The following is a 15,178-nucleotide window of genomic DNA, read 5'->3' on the forward strand; positions in this document are numbered from 1 at the left end:
CAAACAGAAAGCCTCCAACTTGCATCCGGCAACGTCTGGTACGGTCGATCATCGAGTTTGGACAGAAACTTACGATTTTCACCCTCTGGCGCTTTCCCCCTTTAACTTAAATGAGTTCATGGAAAAATTCAATGTCTTCTGTCGCACAACCCCGGCTTGGCCATACAGGGGTAGATCAGATTGATAAAAACCCCATAAAATCAATGTCTCAGGAAATCTCATATCTAAATGAATCTGTCGCACAACCCGGGCTTGGCCAACAGGGGTCGATCACGAGATTCAAGAGACCTAAGGATCTCCCAATAAAGTTGAGGAGCAGATGTACCTCACATGATTTTAACTAAAGGCATTCGGAGATATTAACCAACTCAATGTTGTAATAATTGATAAAAGCGCACGCAATCAATGGCTCCGGAATCATATCTAAAAGAATTGATTGCACAAACCCGGCATGACCAAACGGGGATTGATAAGCACGAGATTAAGTGAGATCTAAGGCTGAATATGGCAGTACTTCCTCATACAGCAGACAATGCAAGCCTACGCTGTATCTGATTATTATGAGGACACAGGAGAACATAAAAGAGATAGATTACCTCCCTACCACGCACACCATAGGGCAGATCGTGAATCACGGACATTGCATCGCAGTATGCTCAGAAATACACACCATTCACCCTCTAGCCATAAGATAGACAAACTGACAAAGCTCGTGCTAATCAGGATAGAATTCCTAAGCATGCGCCATCTCATACTGCCACACAGTCCAGTTACACGGGCGGAGAAAGCGAGGGAGATGTTACGTCACTATCACACAGTTATAGAACATGTGATTCCCGCACGGCCAGCCGTAGATCAGACGACCGGGATTACGCTACCCTCAGCCATATGACCCAGTCTCAGCACAGCCCGAGTAGGGGGTGCGGATCTATTGCTAATACTAGTTTTTATACAGGGGGGATTCTACTACGGAGGTTAATTATAGACCAAATAATTATGCCATAAAGATATCATTGCAGAACTCTATAAATCTAATGCCCGCCCTTTAAAACAGATACAAGGACAAAATACCAGATGACCTTGTTAGAACGTGACGGGTAGGAGGTACCGGTCAGTTGATTCTAGAATTCCTTACCCTTCCCTGTTCGTCATATATTGATGACGTCATCAAGAATAGAATATTCATTAAATGCTAGACTTAATGTTAGACTGGGTATGCCTGCCATTAATAAGAGTGATTACACGACACAAGTTGCCCCTGCGCACAACAGCCGAGTATCGATGAACTTTTCTACTATCTGGTTAAGAAAACTAACTCTAAAATGCACGTTGACATGGCCATAATCAGGGACTTAGATTATGTCAACAAACAGATGATTAATTTCAGTTCATACATTAACTGGATTGCAGCTGCAATTCTCCACGTCATACCCCGAACAATCAGAACGTAGGCCTACACTTAGACACCCCACGGAGATGACACTACAGCAGACCGGATTCATCCACAGCTCACTGGAACACATACTGAAGATGCAGGAAGATCTTCAATCAGCACAAGACTGGATATCAGCACAGTTCCTGCTAAAGATGATCATCCCACTTCGCAGAGGAGGAAGCAGAAGCAGAAGCAGTCCCCGAAGAGGATACCACCTGAAATGCCTTCAGACCCTACCGACATCGCTTGCCCAATGGACAACGATTTAGAACTACAGAAGATCAAAGATACGACCACATCGAATCCAGTCGAACTAGCCGGTCTCACAGACATCGACCCAAGATTACCCAAGTTCAGCAAGGGGCTATCAGCATCTTAAAGGAGTCAGAGACCACTCACGGGTTCTACTCCCCAGTATTCCAGGTACCTACGCTTTGCAGTCAACGGTCAGAGATACCAGTTCAGGGTACTACCATTCGGCATATCCTAAGCCCCATGGTTATTCACCAGGATCACCAATCCCATCATCGGTTTGCGCCCATATAAGCTCATAAGGCTTCTCGGATATATAGATGATTTCCTATTGGCCGATCAGGACAATCGCAATTAGTTTAAACACAGTGTGCCTCACTACTAACACTCTTAGGTTTCCTGGTTCACCCTATAAAACAGAGCTAGTACCCACACAGGCATCACCTACATAGGCGCAAGATTCTACTCAACAAGGGCATAGCAGCACCCCCAGAGGACGGATATGCAAGAGTAGAGCACATGATAGCAAGCGCACTCATCAGGCCGTCAAGTCGAGACACTGGTGGATGTCTCGCCTATGCCCGCTCACATCTATCCAAGATTTAACCTACAGAGGCACAAGGTCTCAGCCTTTACTGAAGGAGGTTACTTGTTTATATGCCTTGGTAGACCCAGTTAGTTGCAAGATCGAAGCAAGACACATACCGGGCAAGCTATATATCCTAGCAGATTACCTATCCCGGAAGAACAAGATAGTACCCACAGAATGGTCACTACATCCCGAGGTGTTCAAGTGGATAACCCAGCTATGGGATTCTCCAAACCTAGATCTATTCGCCACATGTCTCAACAACAAACTACCAGTCTACGTTAACCCGGTACCAGACCCACTAGCACTCCAAGTCGATGCGCTCTCCATGGAATGGGAGGGAATGTTTGCATACACTTTTCCCTCATGGGCTCTCGTAGACAGAGTACTGAAGTAAATAGAGGAAACAGACTGTGTCATAATCCTCATAGCCCCGGCATGGGCGAAAAGTGCTTGGTTTCCGAGACTTCTACAACTTCTGGTAGAAGTACCTCTGAAACTCCCGGTACGTCACGACCTATTGAGACAACCAAAGCGGACATATTTTACGGCCGCTTCGACAACCTCAATCTTCACGCTTAGAAGTTATCTCGAATAAGATGCAAGCCACCGATTACTCTAAATCAGCTGCACGAAGAGTGGCAAGCTCATGGAGACCAGCATCGTCTGCCCTATACAATAACATATGGGGCAGGTTTGTCGAGTGGAGATAAAAAAGGAAATAACGATACCTATAGTGGCTGAATTCTTGCTCTATCTAAAAAACGACAAGAAATTACGACATCAGTATTATAACACGTTGGTCTATATAAAGGTACCCACCCAGTACTGAATCGACTCGTAAAGTCCTTTGCCCTGGAAAAGACATTAAAGTGCCACATACTTCCCAAATGAGATCTAATTATAGTATTGCCAGCATTGATGAAAACACCATATGAACCCATGAGTAGTGCGACATTACTATTATCCCCAGGGAAACTGTTTGTTTTTTCTACTAGCCATGGCTACGGCGGCTCGTGTGTCAGAATTACACGCTATTGACACCTCCACTGTAACTCATACCCAAGAATGAAATCAGAGTCGTTTAGATTGCTCCCAGAATTTATTGCGAAAAACCAGTCGTCAACCTTTGGCACACTCGGACAGGCAATATTCAATACCAGCCTTTAGTAAAAGTGTGGACTTCCCGGATAGATTGATCTGTCCCATAAGAGCCTTGAGATACTTCATTACAGCAACTCAACCCCACAGAAAGCAGAGAAAATGCCTCTTTATCGCTTGCAAGACCTCGTCAGAAAAGGACATCACAGAGGGCACTGTAGCGGGATGGCAAATCAGTTATCATAGATAGCTATAAACTGGCACAAATCTCCACGCCGAGTTTGGGAAACTGCAGGCCTCACGAGATCAGAGCCCTTACAACAAGTCTAGCCACATGGAATACAGTATCCATTGAACAAGTTGTAGCCAGCTGCCAGTGGTAGTCCCACAACACTTTTCAAACTTTTACTTACGAGACATACAGACCGATCTAAAGACTATACACTCTGGGGCCCTTGGTGGCTGACCCAGGTGATAGTTGCCAAGTAACCTTGTTCCCCTTCCTCTTCCGGGAAGGGAAAAAGAGGGGGGAGGGGTGAAGATTTCAGAAGTACCTCATGAACTCAGGGTAAGTTGTCTTTGTCACTGGACTGCGCTATTGAGTAAGTAAAGCAGGGCAATTGGCAACACTGAAATCAGAGATCGAAGGATTAAGTGATATATGGTAATCTACATGATAGGAAACATCAATGTACTACCACCAGAAGTGACGTCATAGGAGTCATCACACCGGACTAACGTCAAGATACGTTAAATATCACTATCAAGAAGGGCATAACGGTAAACCACGTCAGTGATACGAGAATATAGTAGACATATACCACAAGAGGCATGGTATGACACCGGAAGTGACGTCATACTATGTCTAAGTATCACAAGGGAATATACATATACCCATCATATGACGTTTGAAAATTCTATACGTCTAAGTCTTGGAAGTAGACTATTAGACACATCCGTTTATACCCCCTTTGGGCATATAATCCTTGGTTTTACCACTCCACTAGCCAAATATCTAAGGGATGCTAGATACCAGAACCCGCCGGTCCCTCTGGTGTATTCTGGCACTGATGTGATAGAGGTGAGGTATTCACAAGAATTATCAAACAATAGTTATCATTGTGAATAATTCTAAGAATACCACCTCTATCACATCAGGAATTAATCCCTCCCACCTCCCCAAATATCTGCATCTAGTTGATGAGAGTAATGGGTTGAAAGAAGTGACTAGATTCCCGCCTTGCGCATGCGTGGTGGCACCCCTGGCAAGGGATAGGGTTTCCCTCACAACTATGGATATGTTGGCAGTGTAGTGGACATCTGTTGAAAATTTATAAAACAAATTATAGTGTGATTCTCAGCATAAACAGGAATTTATGGCACTGATGTGATAGAGGTGGTATTCTTAGAATTATTCACAATGATAACTATTGTTTGATTTCTAGCGGGTGATCTAAATGCTAGAATGAAAGATTTTCAAGATTTTATACTACATTACAATATTGACTTTATTGATAAGGATAATGATGACTACCCCTCGGATCACTCAAGCAGAGATAACCTTGTTCATACTGAGTAGGCAAAAAACATGCTGAACTGTGTAGAATATTTGGTATTCATGTAATGAATGGTAGACTGTTTGAAGATAAGCAAGGTCAGTTTGCATGTGTGACCCACAATGGAACAAGTCTTGTGGATTACATGATTGTCTTCTCCTCACTCTTCCCACATATCTCAAACTTTGGCATTGTTACATGTGATGAATCTAACCACTTTCCGTTATATTGCTCTTTTGTTCGATTGACTCTGCTTTATGCATAGATTTCTATTGGATACTGAAAGGGTTTTGTTGCTTTATTTAACATCCAGTCTCCCTACGAATGTTATGACAACAGTGACCAGATAAATAATAACAGCAAGTTTGATACGGACAGACAATCAAGCTGGGTTAAATATGTTTGGAATGAAAACACAAGAGATCTCTTGCTCACCAAGTTTACTTCTTTATATGACACTCTGCATGACAAATTAATTGATGGCATTATTCATGACATACAAAGAACAGTTTAAGATCTCACTAGATTGTATCAAGAAGAAGCTGAACATACTAAGAAACTTTATTAAGGATATTTTGCAGATGTCAACAAATCACAACCCCCACGGTGGGATGAAGAACTAGACAAAATAAAACATGACAAGTCTGTAGCTCTTGGAGATCACTGGTCAGGCTCGCTGACTTGTTTGATGCATGTCATTAATCCCAATTGCGTGGAGGGTTGCTCATCATATTAATCACTGGATTGTCTGGTCCAGACTCGATTATTTACAGACCGCTGTCATAAAGCTGGAATATTGCTGAGTGCGGCATTAAACAACAAACCAACCAACCAATCTTATAGCTCACTGGGACCATGGAGTGGCTGTTACTCATTTTAGATCATTTTGCACTAAGTTCAAACTAATGTTTGATAAGAACAAAAATGCCTGTTTTCACTCCCATAAAGAAATACTTATATATGTAGCTGCAAGAGACAATTCAAAAGAAATTTTGGAAAATTTTGAAGCAGTGCAGAGCTACCAATCATTTAAGTCAGGAAAATATTCCCCAAAACTGGATCGCACACTTCTCTAATCTGTGAATTGTTGATCTGGTTGAGGTTATGTGTGATGCAAGCAAGCCAACCCGAATCATCTATACAACTGGATCCATACACAGCCTCATTAAATCAAGATATTACTGAACAGGAAGTCTCTAGCTGTATTTATAATCTTGCAAACAATAAATCTCCAGGACCAGATGGCATCTCATCTGAGTTCTTTAAAGCATCAAAACCTTACACACTTTCTCTCTTTACATTAATATTTAATAAAATATTCTAAGACAGATTATTTGTCCTATCTTCAAGTCTGGTGTGAAGGCTGACCCCAACAATTACAGAGGCATATCACTGATACACTCTATGTGCAAGATATTTCACTTCTATTTTAAACAATCGGTTACGACTCGAATGTGATCAAATAATAGTATTCATGAGACACAAGCAGGATACAGATCAAATCATTCCACTGCTGATCATATATTTTCACTCCATGCAATGATCCAGAAGTATGCCTGTAGAAAGAAAGGCATATTCTACTGTTTGTTTATTGATTTTTCAAAAGCTTTTTATACTGTTAAACATTATGTATTGATGTCAAGTCTTAAAAATGTGGGTATAAATGGGAAAATCTTCAATATTCTTTCATCAATGTAGCCTGTGTAAGGACTTCCAATGGATTTTCTAGCTACTTCCAATGTAATGTTGGCACTCTTCAAGGATGCATCTTGAGTCCCCAACTGTTTACTATTTTCATCAATCAACCTATTAGTATGATAGTTGGTTTGGAAAATCTTTGTGAATCAACTGGTGTGTAAGTAAATGTGAAAAAGACTAAGGTTATGTTGTTTCGAAACAGCAGCCCAGTGCATCACTATGAGAGTTTGTGTCTTCACGGCCAGAAGTTTGAGGTGGTGTCATTGACAGTGCAGTAAACATATTCATTACCGGTAATATTATGAACACTCAAGATACACAAACAATAAATGATCTCTGTTTTTACTTATTTAATGTGTAAAAAATAAGAAATATGAATACTGCATGTGACATGTGTGTCTGTGCATGTAATTGTCAACCAATACTAATTGTACCCCTAAGTACCTAGTGTGTGGGTGTGGGTGTTGGTGTGGGTGTGGGTGTGGGTGTGGGTGTGGGTGTGTTTTGTAGGGCGAAGAAATGTAACTTCTATATATCTGTAGTTTGGGCTGTCAGCCTATATATTGAATAAATTGTCTTGTCTTTTCTTGATGTATCTGTAATTGTTGTATGCATAATAACACTGACTTGATAATAAAACAAGTAACAATGTATTATGTTCAGTGATATTTGCCACAACATATTTTTGCCCTCAGCCAGTTATTCATGTATCAATGTGTAAATTAATATACATGAAGATATATATTTGGTCAAAAGCTCTTATGTTTTCTATTGATTATTATTGGATCTGATGTAATGTTGCAGAAATATTCCGGTGAGCTACAGAGCTATGTGGCTATGTTTGTATGAAATGTGATCCCTTGTCTTGTTCATCAGATATGTCATACAGTGAACTGATACATTCTGATTTGTGAAAGGTGATAGAGGACTCCCTTCAACTGACGCGCCTCAAGTGGGTGATTGATGGGCACACTGATGAGTCCGGCCACAAGTACGAGGGGCTCATAGGTAATGATCCATTCTCATTCTCAACTCTGCACAACAATAGTTTCAAGCAAATGCTGTCAGTTCAGAATTCACTTTTTTGCTTCCAAATCACCTACAAGTTGATTCTGAAGACATATAATTCTTGTGAATACCCTACCTCTGTAACATCATAGCCATAAATTCCTATTTATGCTGAGAACCACACTACAAATTTGTATAAATTTTCAACAGACGTTCTCTTCACTGCCAACATATCTAATAGTTGAGGAAAACCCTCTCCCTCGCCAGGGGCGCCATTGCGCACGCGCAAGGCGGGAATCACGTCAATTCTTTCCTGTGTGTCCAGATGACAACAAGGAAATTTTGTTGTTGCATACATCTGTACACGTGATTGCTGTTCCACACTTACAAGCCACATTAGATCATCACTAAAGACAAGCAGTGAGCAGTTCTACAAGCAGAGAACAAGGGGGTATAAGAAGTCAGAAGTCTCTAGTAAGTAATTCATCCCAAAAACAGACACCCATCTGTTCAGCTTGTGGGCAACATCAAATCACTGGTGACCCTCATCCTACGTGCATATCGTGCAAAAGGGAACCGATGTACCTTTCGGGTTTTAATGTAACCAGTCACATACATCCGGAAGCTCAATGACCCTGATTATAAGAAGAACACTAGAAATATTCATCTGCTTCATGTAAGAAAGTTGGGTAACAAGCGAGTGTCGCGCGAGGACGCGGTCTCGTCTTATGACTTTAATGTAGCCTGTCACGTGCATCCAGAAGCGACTGGTAAGGTGGATTATCTAGGCTTGGAAGAAGCAACTGATCTCCACTCTATGCCACGCTCCCCCTTTAACTTAAATGAGTTCACGGAGAAAATAACCAAGTCAATGTCTGTAATGATTGATAAACATATGCAATCAATGTCTCAGGAGATCTCATATCTAAAGAATCTGTCACACAACCCCGACATGGCCAAACAGGGCTTGATCACAAGATTCAAAAGAGATCTAAGGCTGAATATGACAAGGCACCCTCATACAGCAGACACGCACAAAGTCTACTTAATCAGGTTATCATGAGAGCAGTAGGAGAGTCATAAGAAGAGATCGAGAATCTCATAGATTCCCTCCCTACCACGCACACCATAGGGTAGATCGTGAATCACGGGCATCGCATCGCAGTATGCACAAAAATACACACCAGTCACCTTCTAGCCACTATGATAGACGACTGACAAAGCTCGTGCAAATCAGGATAGAATTCCTAAGCGTGCGCCATCCCATACTGTCACACAGTCCAGTTATACGGGCGGAGAAAGCGAGGGAGATGTTACATCACAATCATACAGTTACAGAACATGTGATTCCCGCACTGCTAGCTGTAGATCAGACGATCGGGCATACTCTCTCTCAGCCATATGACCCATCTCCAGCGCAGCCTGAGCAGGGGGTGGGGATCTATGTGTGAAGACCATTTCTGGTGTCCCCCCGCAGTGATATTGCTGGAATATTGCTAAAATCGGCGTAAAACCATACTCACTCACTCACTCACAGCCTATTACAGCGTCGCAGATATTCAACGGCAGACTGAAGTCAGTGAAGAAAGCCGTTGCATCATCAACTAGTCAGAAGTTTCAAGAATCCACAATCTCATTGGCATCCAAGATACAGAGACGGCCTGCAGATCTTCAGCATCAACAACAGTATCCTCGTCATATGAAGATTGGTTGGGATTCTTTCTAGCCTCTACATGGAAGGACATATCGTCTCACCTCAAGTAGAGGAAATCCTAAGATGATCATCCCACTTCGCTGAGAGGACAAAGCATAGGCAGAGGCAGTCTCCGGGGGGGATACCGCCGGAAATGACTCAACCAGAAATCTACAGATTCCTTCAGATCCTACCGAGACTCCCTGCCCAGTGGACAACGATTTAGAACTACATAAGATCAACGATACAAAGTGGCCATACGAAAACTACTTGCAAGGGAGCTATCAGCATCTTAAAGGAGTCAGACACCACTCACGGATTCTACTCCTCAGTATTCCTGGTACTGAAGAAGAATTCTTCAGAGATGCGATTAATCATAGACCTAAAAGTCCTGAACAAAGATTATCTGGGAAAACCTCCCAGTTTTCATATGGAATCTATCAAGAAGATGAAGAATGCCTTAAGACAAGCAGATTGAATGATAAGCATAGACCTCCAAGACGCCTATCTTCACGTCCCTATGCATCGAAGTCATCGTCGTTATCTGCGCCTCGCAGTCAAAGGTCAGAGATACCAGTTCAGGGTACTTCCATTCAGCATATCCATCGCCCCATTGTTATTCACCAGGATCACCAATCCCATCATCAGATTTGCCCATATAAAGCTCATAAGGCTACATGGATATATAGACGATTTCCTATCGGCCAATCAAGACAAATCGCAAATCAGATTAAATACAGTGTGCCTTATTCAACTACTAACACACTTAGGATTCCTGGTTCACCCTCAAAAATCAGAATTAGTACCCACATAGGAGATCACCTACATAGGCGCAAGATTTCTACTCAACAAGGGGATAGTAGTACCTCCAGAGGACAGATATGCAAGAGTAGAGCACATGATAACAAGCGCACTCGATCAGCCAATCAAATCGAGACGCTGGTGGATGTCTTGCCTAGGCACGCTCACATCTATCCAAGATCTAACCTACAGAGGCAGACTACAATTACGGCCCCTTCAGAATTGGATCAATACCACCAAAGACCTAGAGCTGGAAGCCTTAATCCAACCTCCACAAGTTCGAATCTCAGAACTTCATTGGTGGCTGACTCGTCAAAATGTCATGCCAGGTATTCCACTCTCATATCCCACCCCCTTACATCAACTCTACACAGATGCATCAGGAGAGGGATGGGGTGCCCATATGGACGATGTTACCATAGAGGGAAAATGGTCCTCCAAAGAAAAGGAGTTACACATCAATTGTCTAGAAATGAGAACGATATATCTAGCCCTAGAAGCATGGCAAGATCGTCTGCACCACTCGTCAGTAAAGATCGCTACAGACATCTCGACCGTGGTCGCTTACATACAGCACCAGGGGGGCACAAAGTCTCAGCCTTTTTTGAAGGAGGTTACATGTTTATTTGCCTTGCTAGATTCAGTGAGTTGCAGGATCGAAGCAAGACATATACCGGGCAAGCTCAATATCCTAGCAGATTACCTATCCCGGAAAAACAGGATAGTACCCACGGAATGGTCACTACATCCCGAAATATTCAAATGGATAACCCGCCTATGGGATACTCCAAACCTAGATCTATTCGCCACATGTCTCAACAACAAACTACCAGTCTACGTGAGCCCTGTACCAGACCTGCTAGCTCTCCAAGTCGACGCTCTCTCTATGGAATGGGAGGGAACGTTTGCGTACGCATTCCCCCCATGGGCTCTCGTAGACAGAGTACTGAAGAAAATAGAAGAGACAGACTGTGTCATAATTCTCATAGCCCCGGCATGGCCAAACAGGGCTTGGTTTCCAAGGTTACTTCCCCTCCTAGTGGAAGAACCTCTGAAACTTCCGTTACGTCACGATTTACTGAGACAACCGAAAACGGGCATATTTTACGGCCGCCTCGACAATCTCCACCTTCACGCTTGGAAGTTATCTCGAATAAGATGCAAGCCGGTTACTCTAAATCAGCTTCACGAAGAGTGGCAAGCTCATGGAGACCAGCATCGTCTGCCCTATACAATAACAGATGGGACAAGTTGTGGAGAATGAGAAATCATTTAAACGTGGAGATAACGATACCAATAGTGGCGGAATTCTTGCTCTATCTCAGAAATGACAAGAAATTACGACATGGCACTATCGAAGGCTATAGATCTGCCCTGGCATCAGTATAACAACATGATGGCCTATCTATAGGTACCCACCAAGTACTAAATCGACTCATGAAGTCCTTTGCACTGATAGACATTAAAATACCTCATATATTTCCAAAATGGGATCTATCTATAGTATTGTCAGCATTGATGAAACCACCTTATGAACCCATGAGTAGTGCGACATTACTATTAGTTTCCATGAAGACCGCATTTCTCCTAGCCATGGCCACTGCGGCTCTTGTATCAGTAAAATAAGTAGAAGTAAAAGTGTGGACTATCCGGACAGATTACTTTGTCCCATAAGAGCCTTGAGGTACTTCATTACAGCAACTCAACCCCACAGAAAGCAGAGAAAACGCCTTTTCATCTCTTGCAAACCCTCGTCAGAAAAGGACATAACCAAGGGTACTGTTGTGGGATGGCTCAGATCGGTTATAGCAGATATCTATGAACTGGCACAAGTCTCCACGCCAACTTGGGGAAACTGCAGGCCTCACGAGATCAGAACCCTTGCAACAAGTCTAGCCACATGGAATACAGTATCCATAAGTCATAGCTAGCTGCCAGTGGAAGTCCCATAACACTTTATCAAACTTTAACTTACGAGACATACAGACCGATCTGGATGGACTATACACACTGGGACCCTTGGTGGCAGCCCAGGTGATAGTCTCCAAGTAACCTTGTTCCCCCCTCTTCTCGAGAAAAGGGAAAAAGAGGGGGGTGGGGTGTGTGTGAAGATTTCAGAATACCTCATGAACTCAGGGTAAGTTGACCTTTGTACTTAGTTTGCTGTTTGATAGAAGACAGGGCAAATGGCAACACTGAAATCAGAGATCAAGGATTAAGTGATATACGGTTTCTACATGATAATCTAGGATGTATGATGTACTACCACCGGAAGTGACGTCATGGGAGACCTTGCGCCGGACTAACGTCAAATACGTTAAATATCACTATCCAAAAGGGCATAACGGAAAACCACGTCATAAGTGACAAGAGATCAAAGAAGACATATACCACAACATGGGTATTAAATGACAACCGGAAGTGACGTCATGGATGACGTCATCACCGGAAGTGACGTCATGATATGTCTAAGTATCACATTGGTGGCTATATACTTGGATATTATACCCATTATATGACACTTGTTTTTTCGATGTCTAGTCTTGTGAGTAGACTATTAGACATATTCCGTTTGGCCCTTTTGGCATACAATCCTTGGGTTACCACTTCACAAAGCCAAATATCAAAGGGATGCTAGATACCAGATCCCACTGGTCCCTCTGATGTATACTGGCTATGATGTAATAGAGGTAGGTAATTCACAAGAATTATCAAACAATAGTTATCATTGTGTATAATTCTAAGAATACTACATCTATTACATCAGGAATTAATCCCTTCCACCTCCCAAATATCTGCATCTAGTTGATGAGGATAATGGGTTGAAAGAAGTGAGGTGATTCCCGCCTTGCGCATGCGCAGTGGCGCCCCTGGCGAGGGATAGGGTTTCCCTCACAACTATTAGATTTGTTGGCAGTGAAGAGGACGTCTGTTGAAAATTTATAAAAATTTGTTGTGAGGTTCTCAGCATAAACAGGAATTTATGGCTATGATGTAATAGAGGTAGTATTCTTAGAATTATACACAATGATAACTATTGTTTGATTTCTCCTTAAAGCTAAAGTATTGTTGTTCATACAATAGTGCCATCAGAGTTTGGGATACTAATGTGTCAGAATAATGTATATGACCTGCTATTGATAATTTCAGCAATAATCCGTCTGAACCATGTGTGTGACAGTCGGCGTTCCTACCAGTGTATCAAGTTCCTGGTGGGAGTCAGCAATCGGTGTAGTATTGCCAAGGACTATCTACTCAGCACACCCAGTAAGTGGCAGTGGGCAGTCAACTGGCTTAAGAAGAAGGTATGTATGAAGGAGGGCCCAATACACGAAAATAGACCAACTGTCAGTTAATGTATTTTTTAATTTATTCCTGCATTACTCCTTAATGCATTTACTGCTTGTTCTTGACAGTCAGAAAGAGCTGTGTGAGGTCTTGCTGAAGAAAAAGAAATTGTTTCAACTAGCTGAGTGGCTAATCCTATCACACACCTCCCACGTGACCACAAAAGGGGTGATGCCACATGTCATCACATTACTGCTGTCAACCAAGGAAGAAAGACCTTTGTTTTGAGATCTCAAGTTTTTCACTGAATCCTTTACATGTTAGCGAACTCTAGCTTTTTCTTTTTGTGATGTATATTGTGCATATGATTTATGTCTTCGTATATTTCATATGATTTACGCCATATCATGAATATTTACCACCTGGTGGTAGTATTCACCAAAGTAATTACAGGCGTGTTGTTGTTTCAAGTTGCCATCTGGAATATTGGTCATGGTCATGCTTTTTCTTGTCATGCGTTTTGTATTCTCTGTATTGCTTGGTACTACATTAATTGTTGTATCTTTTCAATGATAATGTTTATTACAGTGGTGGTGTTTCGCATTGTTTGTGAAAACTTGTTTGTCATAAATCAACATGGCTGGGACAAACGATTATAGCAAACATAATCGGGTGGGGACGCATTTTGATTACTCTCTGCTATTATTGTAGATACATGCCAAGTTGTAGCAAGAGTCACCGTAATAAGTCTGTGTGGGATCCACATCCATTGTGCCTAAATTGCCCCTCTATCTGCACTCAGACTTCCAAAAGTAAAGACTCTCTTCGACTTTCCCCCTACAGCTTTTTCTCCTCTACAAGCATCTCTACAGATGCCCTTACAGACGCCTGGTGGTGCCTCAAGGGTCCGGTCAACCTTATCTCACGGTTCTACCTTGCGAGGCGCCTTTTCCTGACGCAGTGGAAGCAAGTCTTCTCGCATTAGACACCACTCTCAGATAGACGAGGACTTCGCTAAGCTCTCTCTAACATCCTCATTCAAGGTACCTAAGGACCCTGAATTCAAGAGGGATCTGTTATGCCAACCCTGGTCATCCACATCCCTATTTAATGGGCAAGTCAATCACACCCACGCTCGATTACAAGCTTTGCCAGAGATGAGACTGCCCTCAAGGTCCTGGCACACATTTTGCACTCCTCCTCCTTTAAACCCTCCAGGTCAGGCAACTATCAGGCCAGACGAAACTCACTTAAGCCATGCGGACGCGACAACTCCACCTTTCACGGCAGAAGCCAGGGCAAGTCTAGGCTAGGACCTCCCTCCCCCAGTCATTCCAATTGTCGAGACCCCTGTAGGTGGGAGACTAGGGCGATACAGGTGAAATTGGGAAATCTTTCACGTCTGTTGAAAATTTAGGGTTTCAGCTCACTCTGAGAGACGACCCGCCGCTGACGTCGTTACCCATAGCAGACTCTTATCTCCCTACACAACAGCAGCTCCTGCGCTCCAACACCGACACACTGCTGACCAAAGAGGCCATAGAGATTATCCACTCCCCAGCCTTAACACCAGGCTCCTATTCGCCAATATTCCTTGTCCCCAAGAAGGACTTACCGATTCCACATGATACACAATTTGGCCACATTCAACAAGTCCAACCTAGAATGTCCACCGTACTTCTGGATGACCATAATCCTCAATCTAAGGAATGTCCAATGCGAGGTGTACATAGACAACTGCCTCCTGAACCACCAGA

General features: G+C 42.8%; 1 protein-coding gene across 2 annotated transcripts in view; it reads left to right on the plus strand.

Annotated features, from left to right (window-relative positions):
* The window catches only part of LOC124120534 (ubiquitin carboxyl-terminal hydrolase 24-like), a 229,118-nt gene that overhangs the window by 197,676 nt on the left and 16,264 nt on the right, over positions 1 to 15,178 (plus strand). For both annotated transcript variants that reach the window (XM_048399798.1, XM_046483373.2), the window contains exons 56-57: positions 7,549 to 7,639; positions 13,284 to 13,438. In XM_048399798.1, coding sequence (XP_048255755.1) covers positions 7,549 to 7,639; positions 13,284 to 13,438 — 246 coding nt within the window. The remainder of the gene's footprint in view (positions 1 to 7,548; positions 7,640 to 13,283; positions 13,439 to 15,178) is intronic.

Source organism: Haliotis rufescens, unplaced genomic scaffold (assembly GCF_023055435.1).
Source record: "Haliotis rufescens isolate VD_foot unplaced genomic scaffold, xgHalRufe1.0.p SCAF_2, whole genome shotgun sequence".
Classification (NCBI taxonomy): Eukaryota; Metazoa; Mollusca; class Gastropoda; order Lepetellida; family Haliotidae; genus Haliotis; species Haliotis rufescens.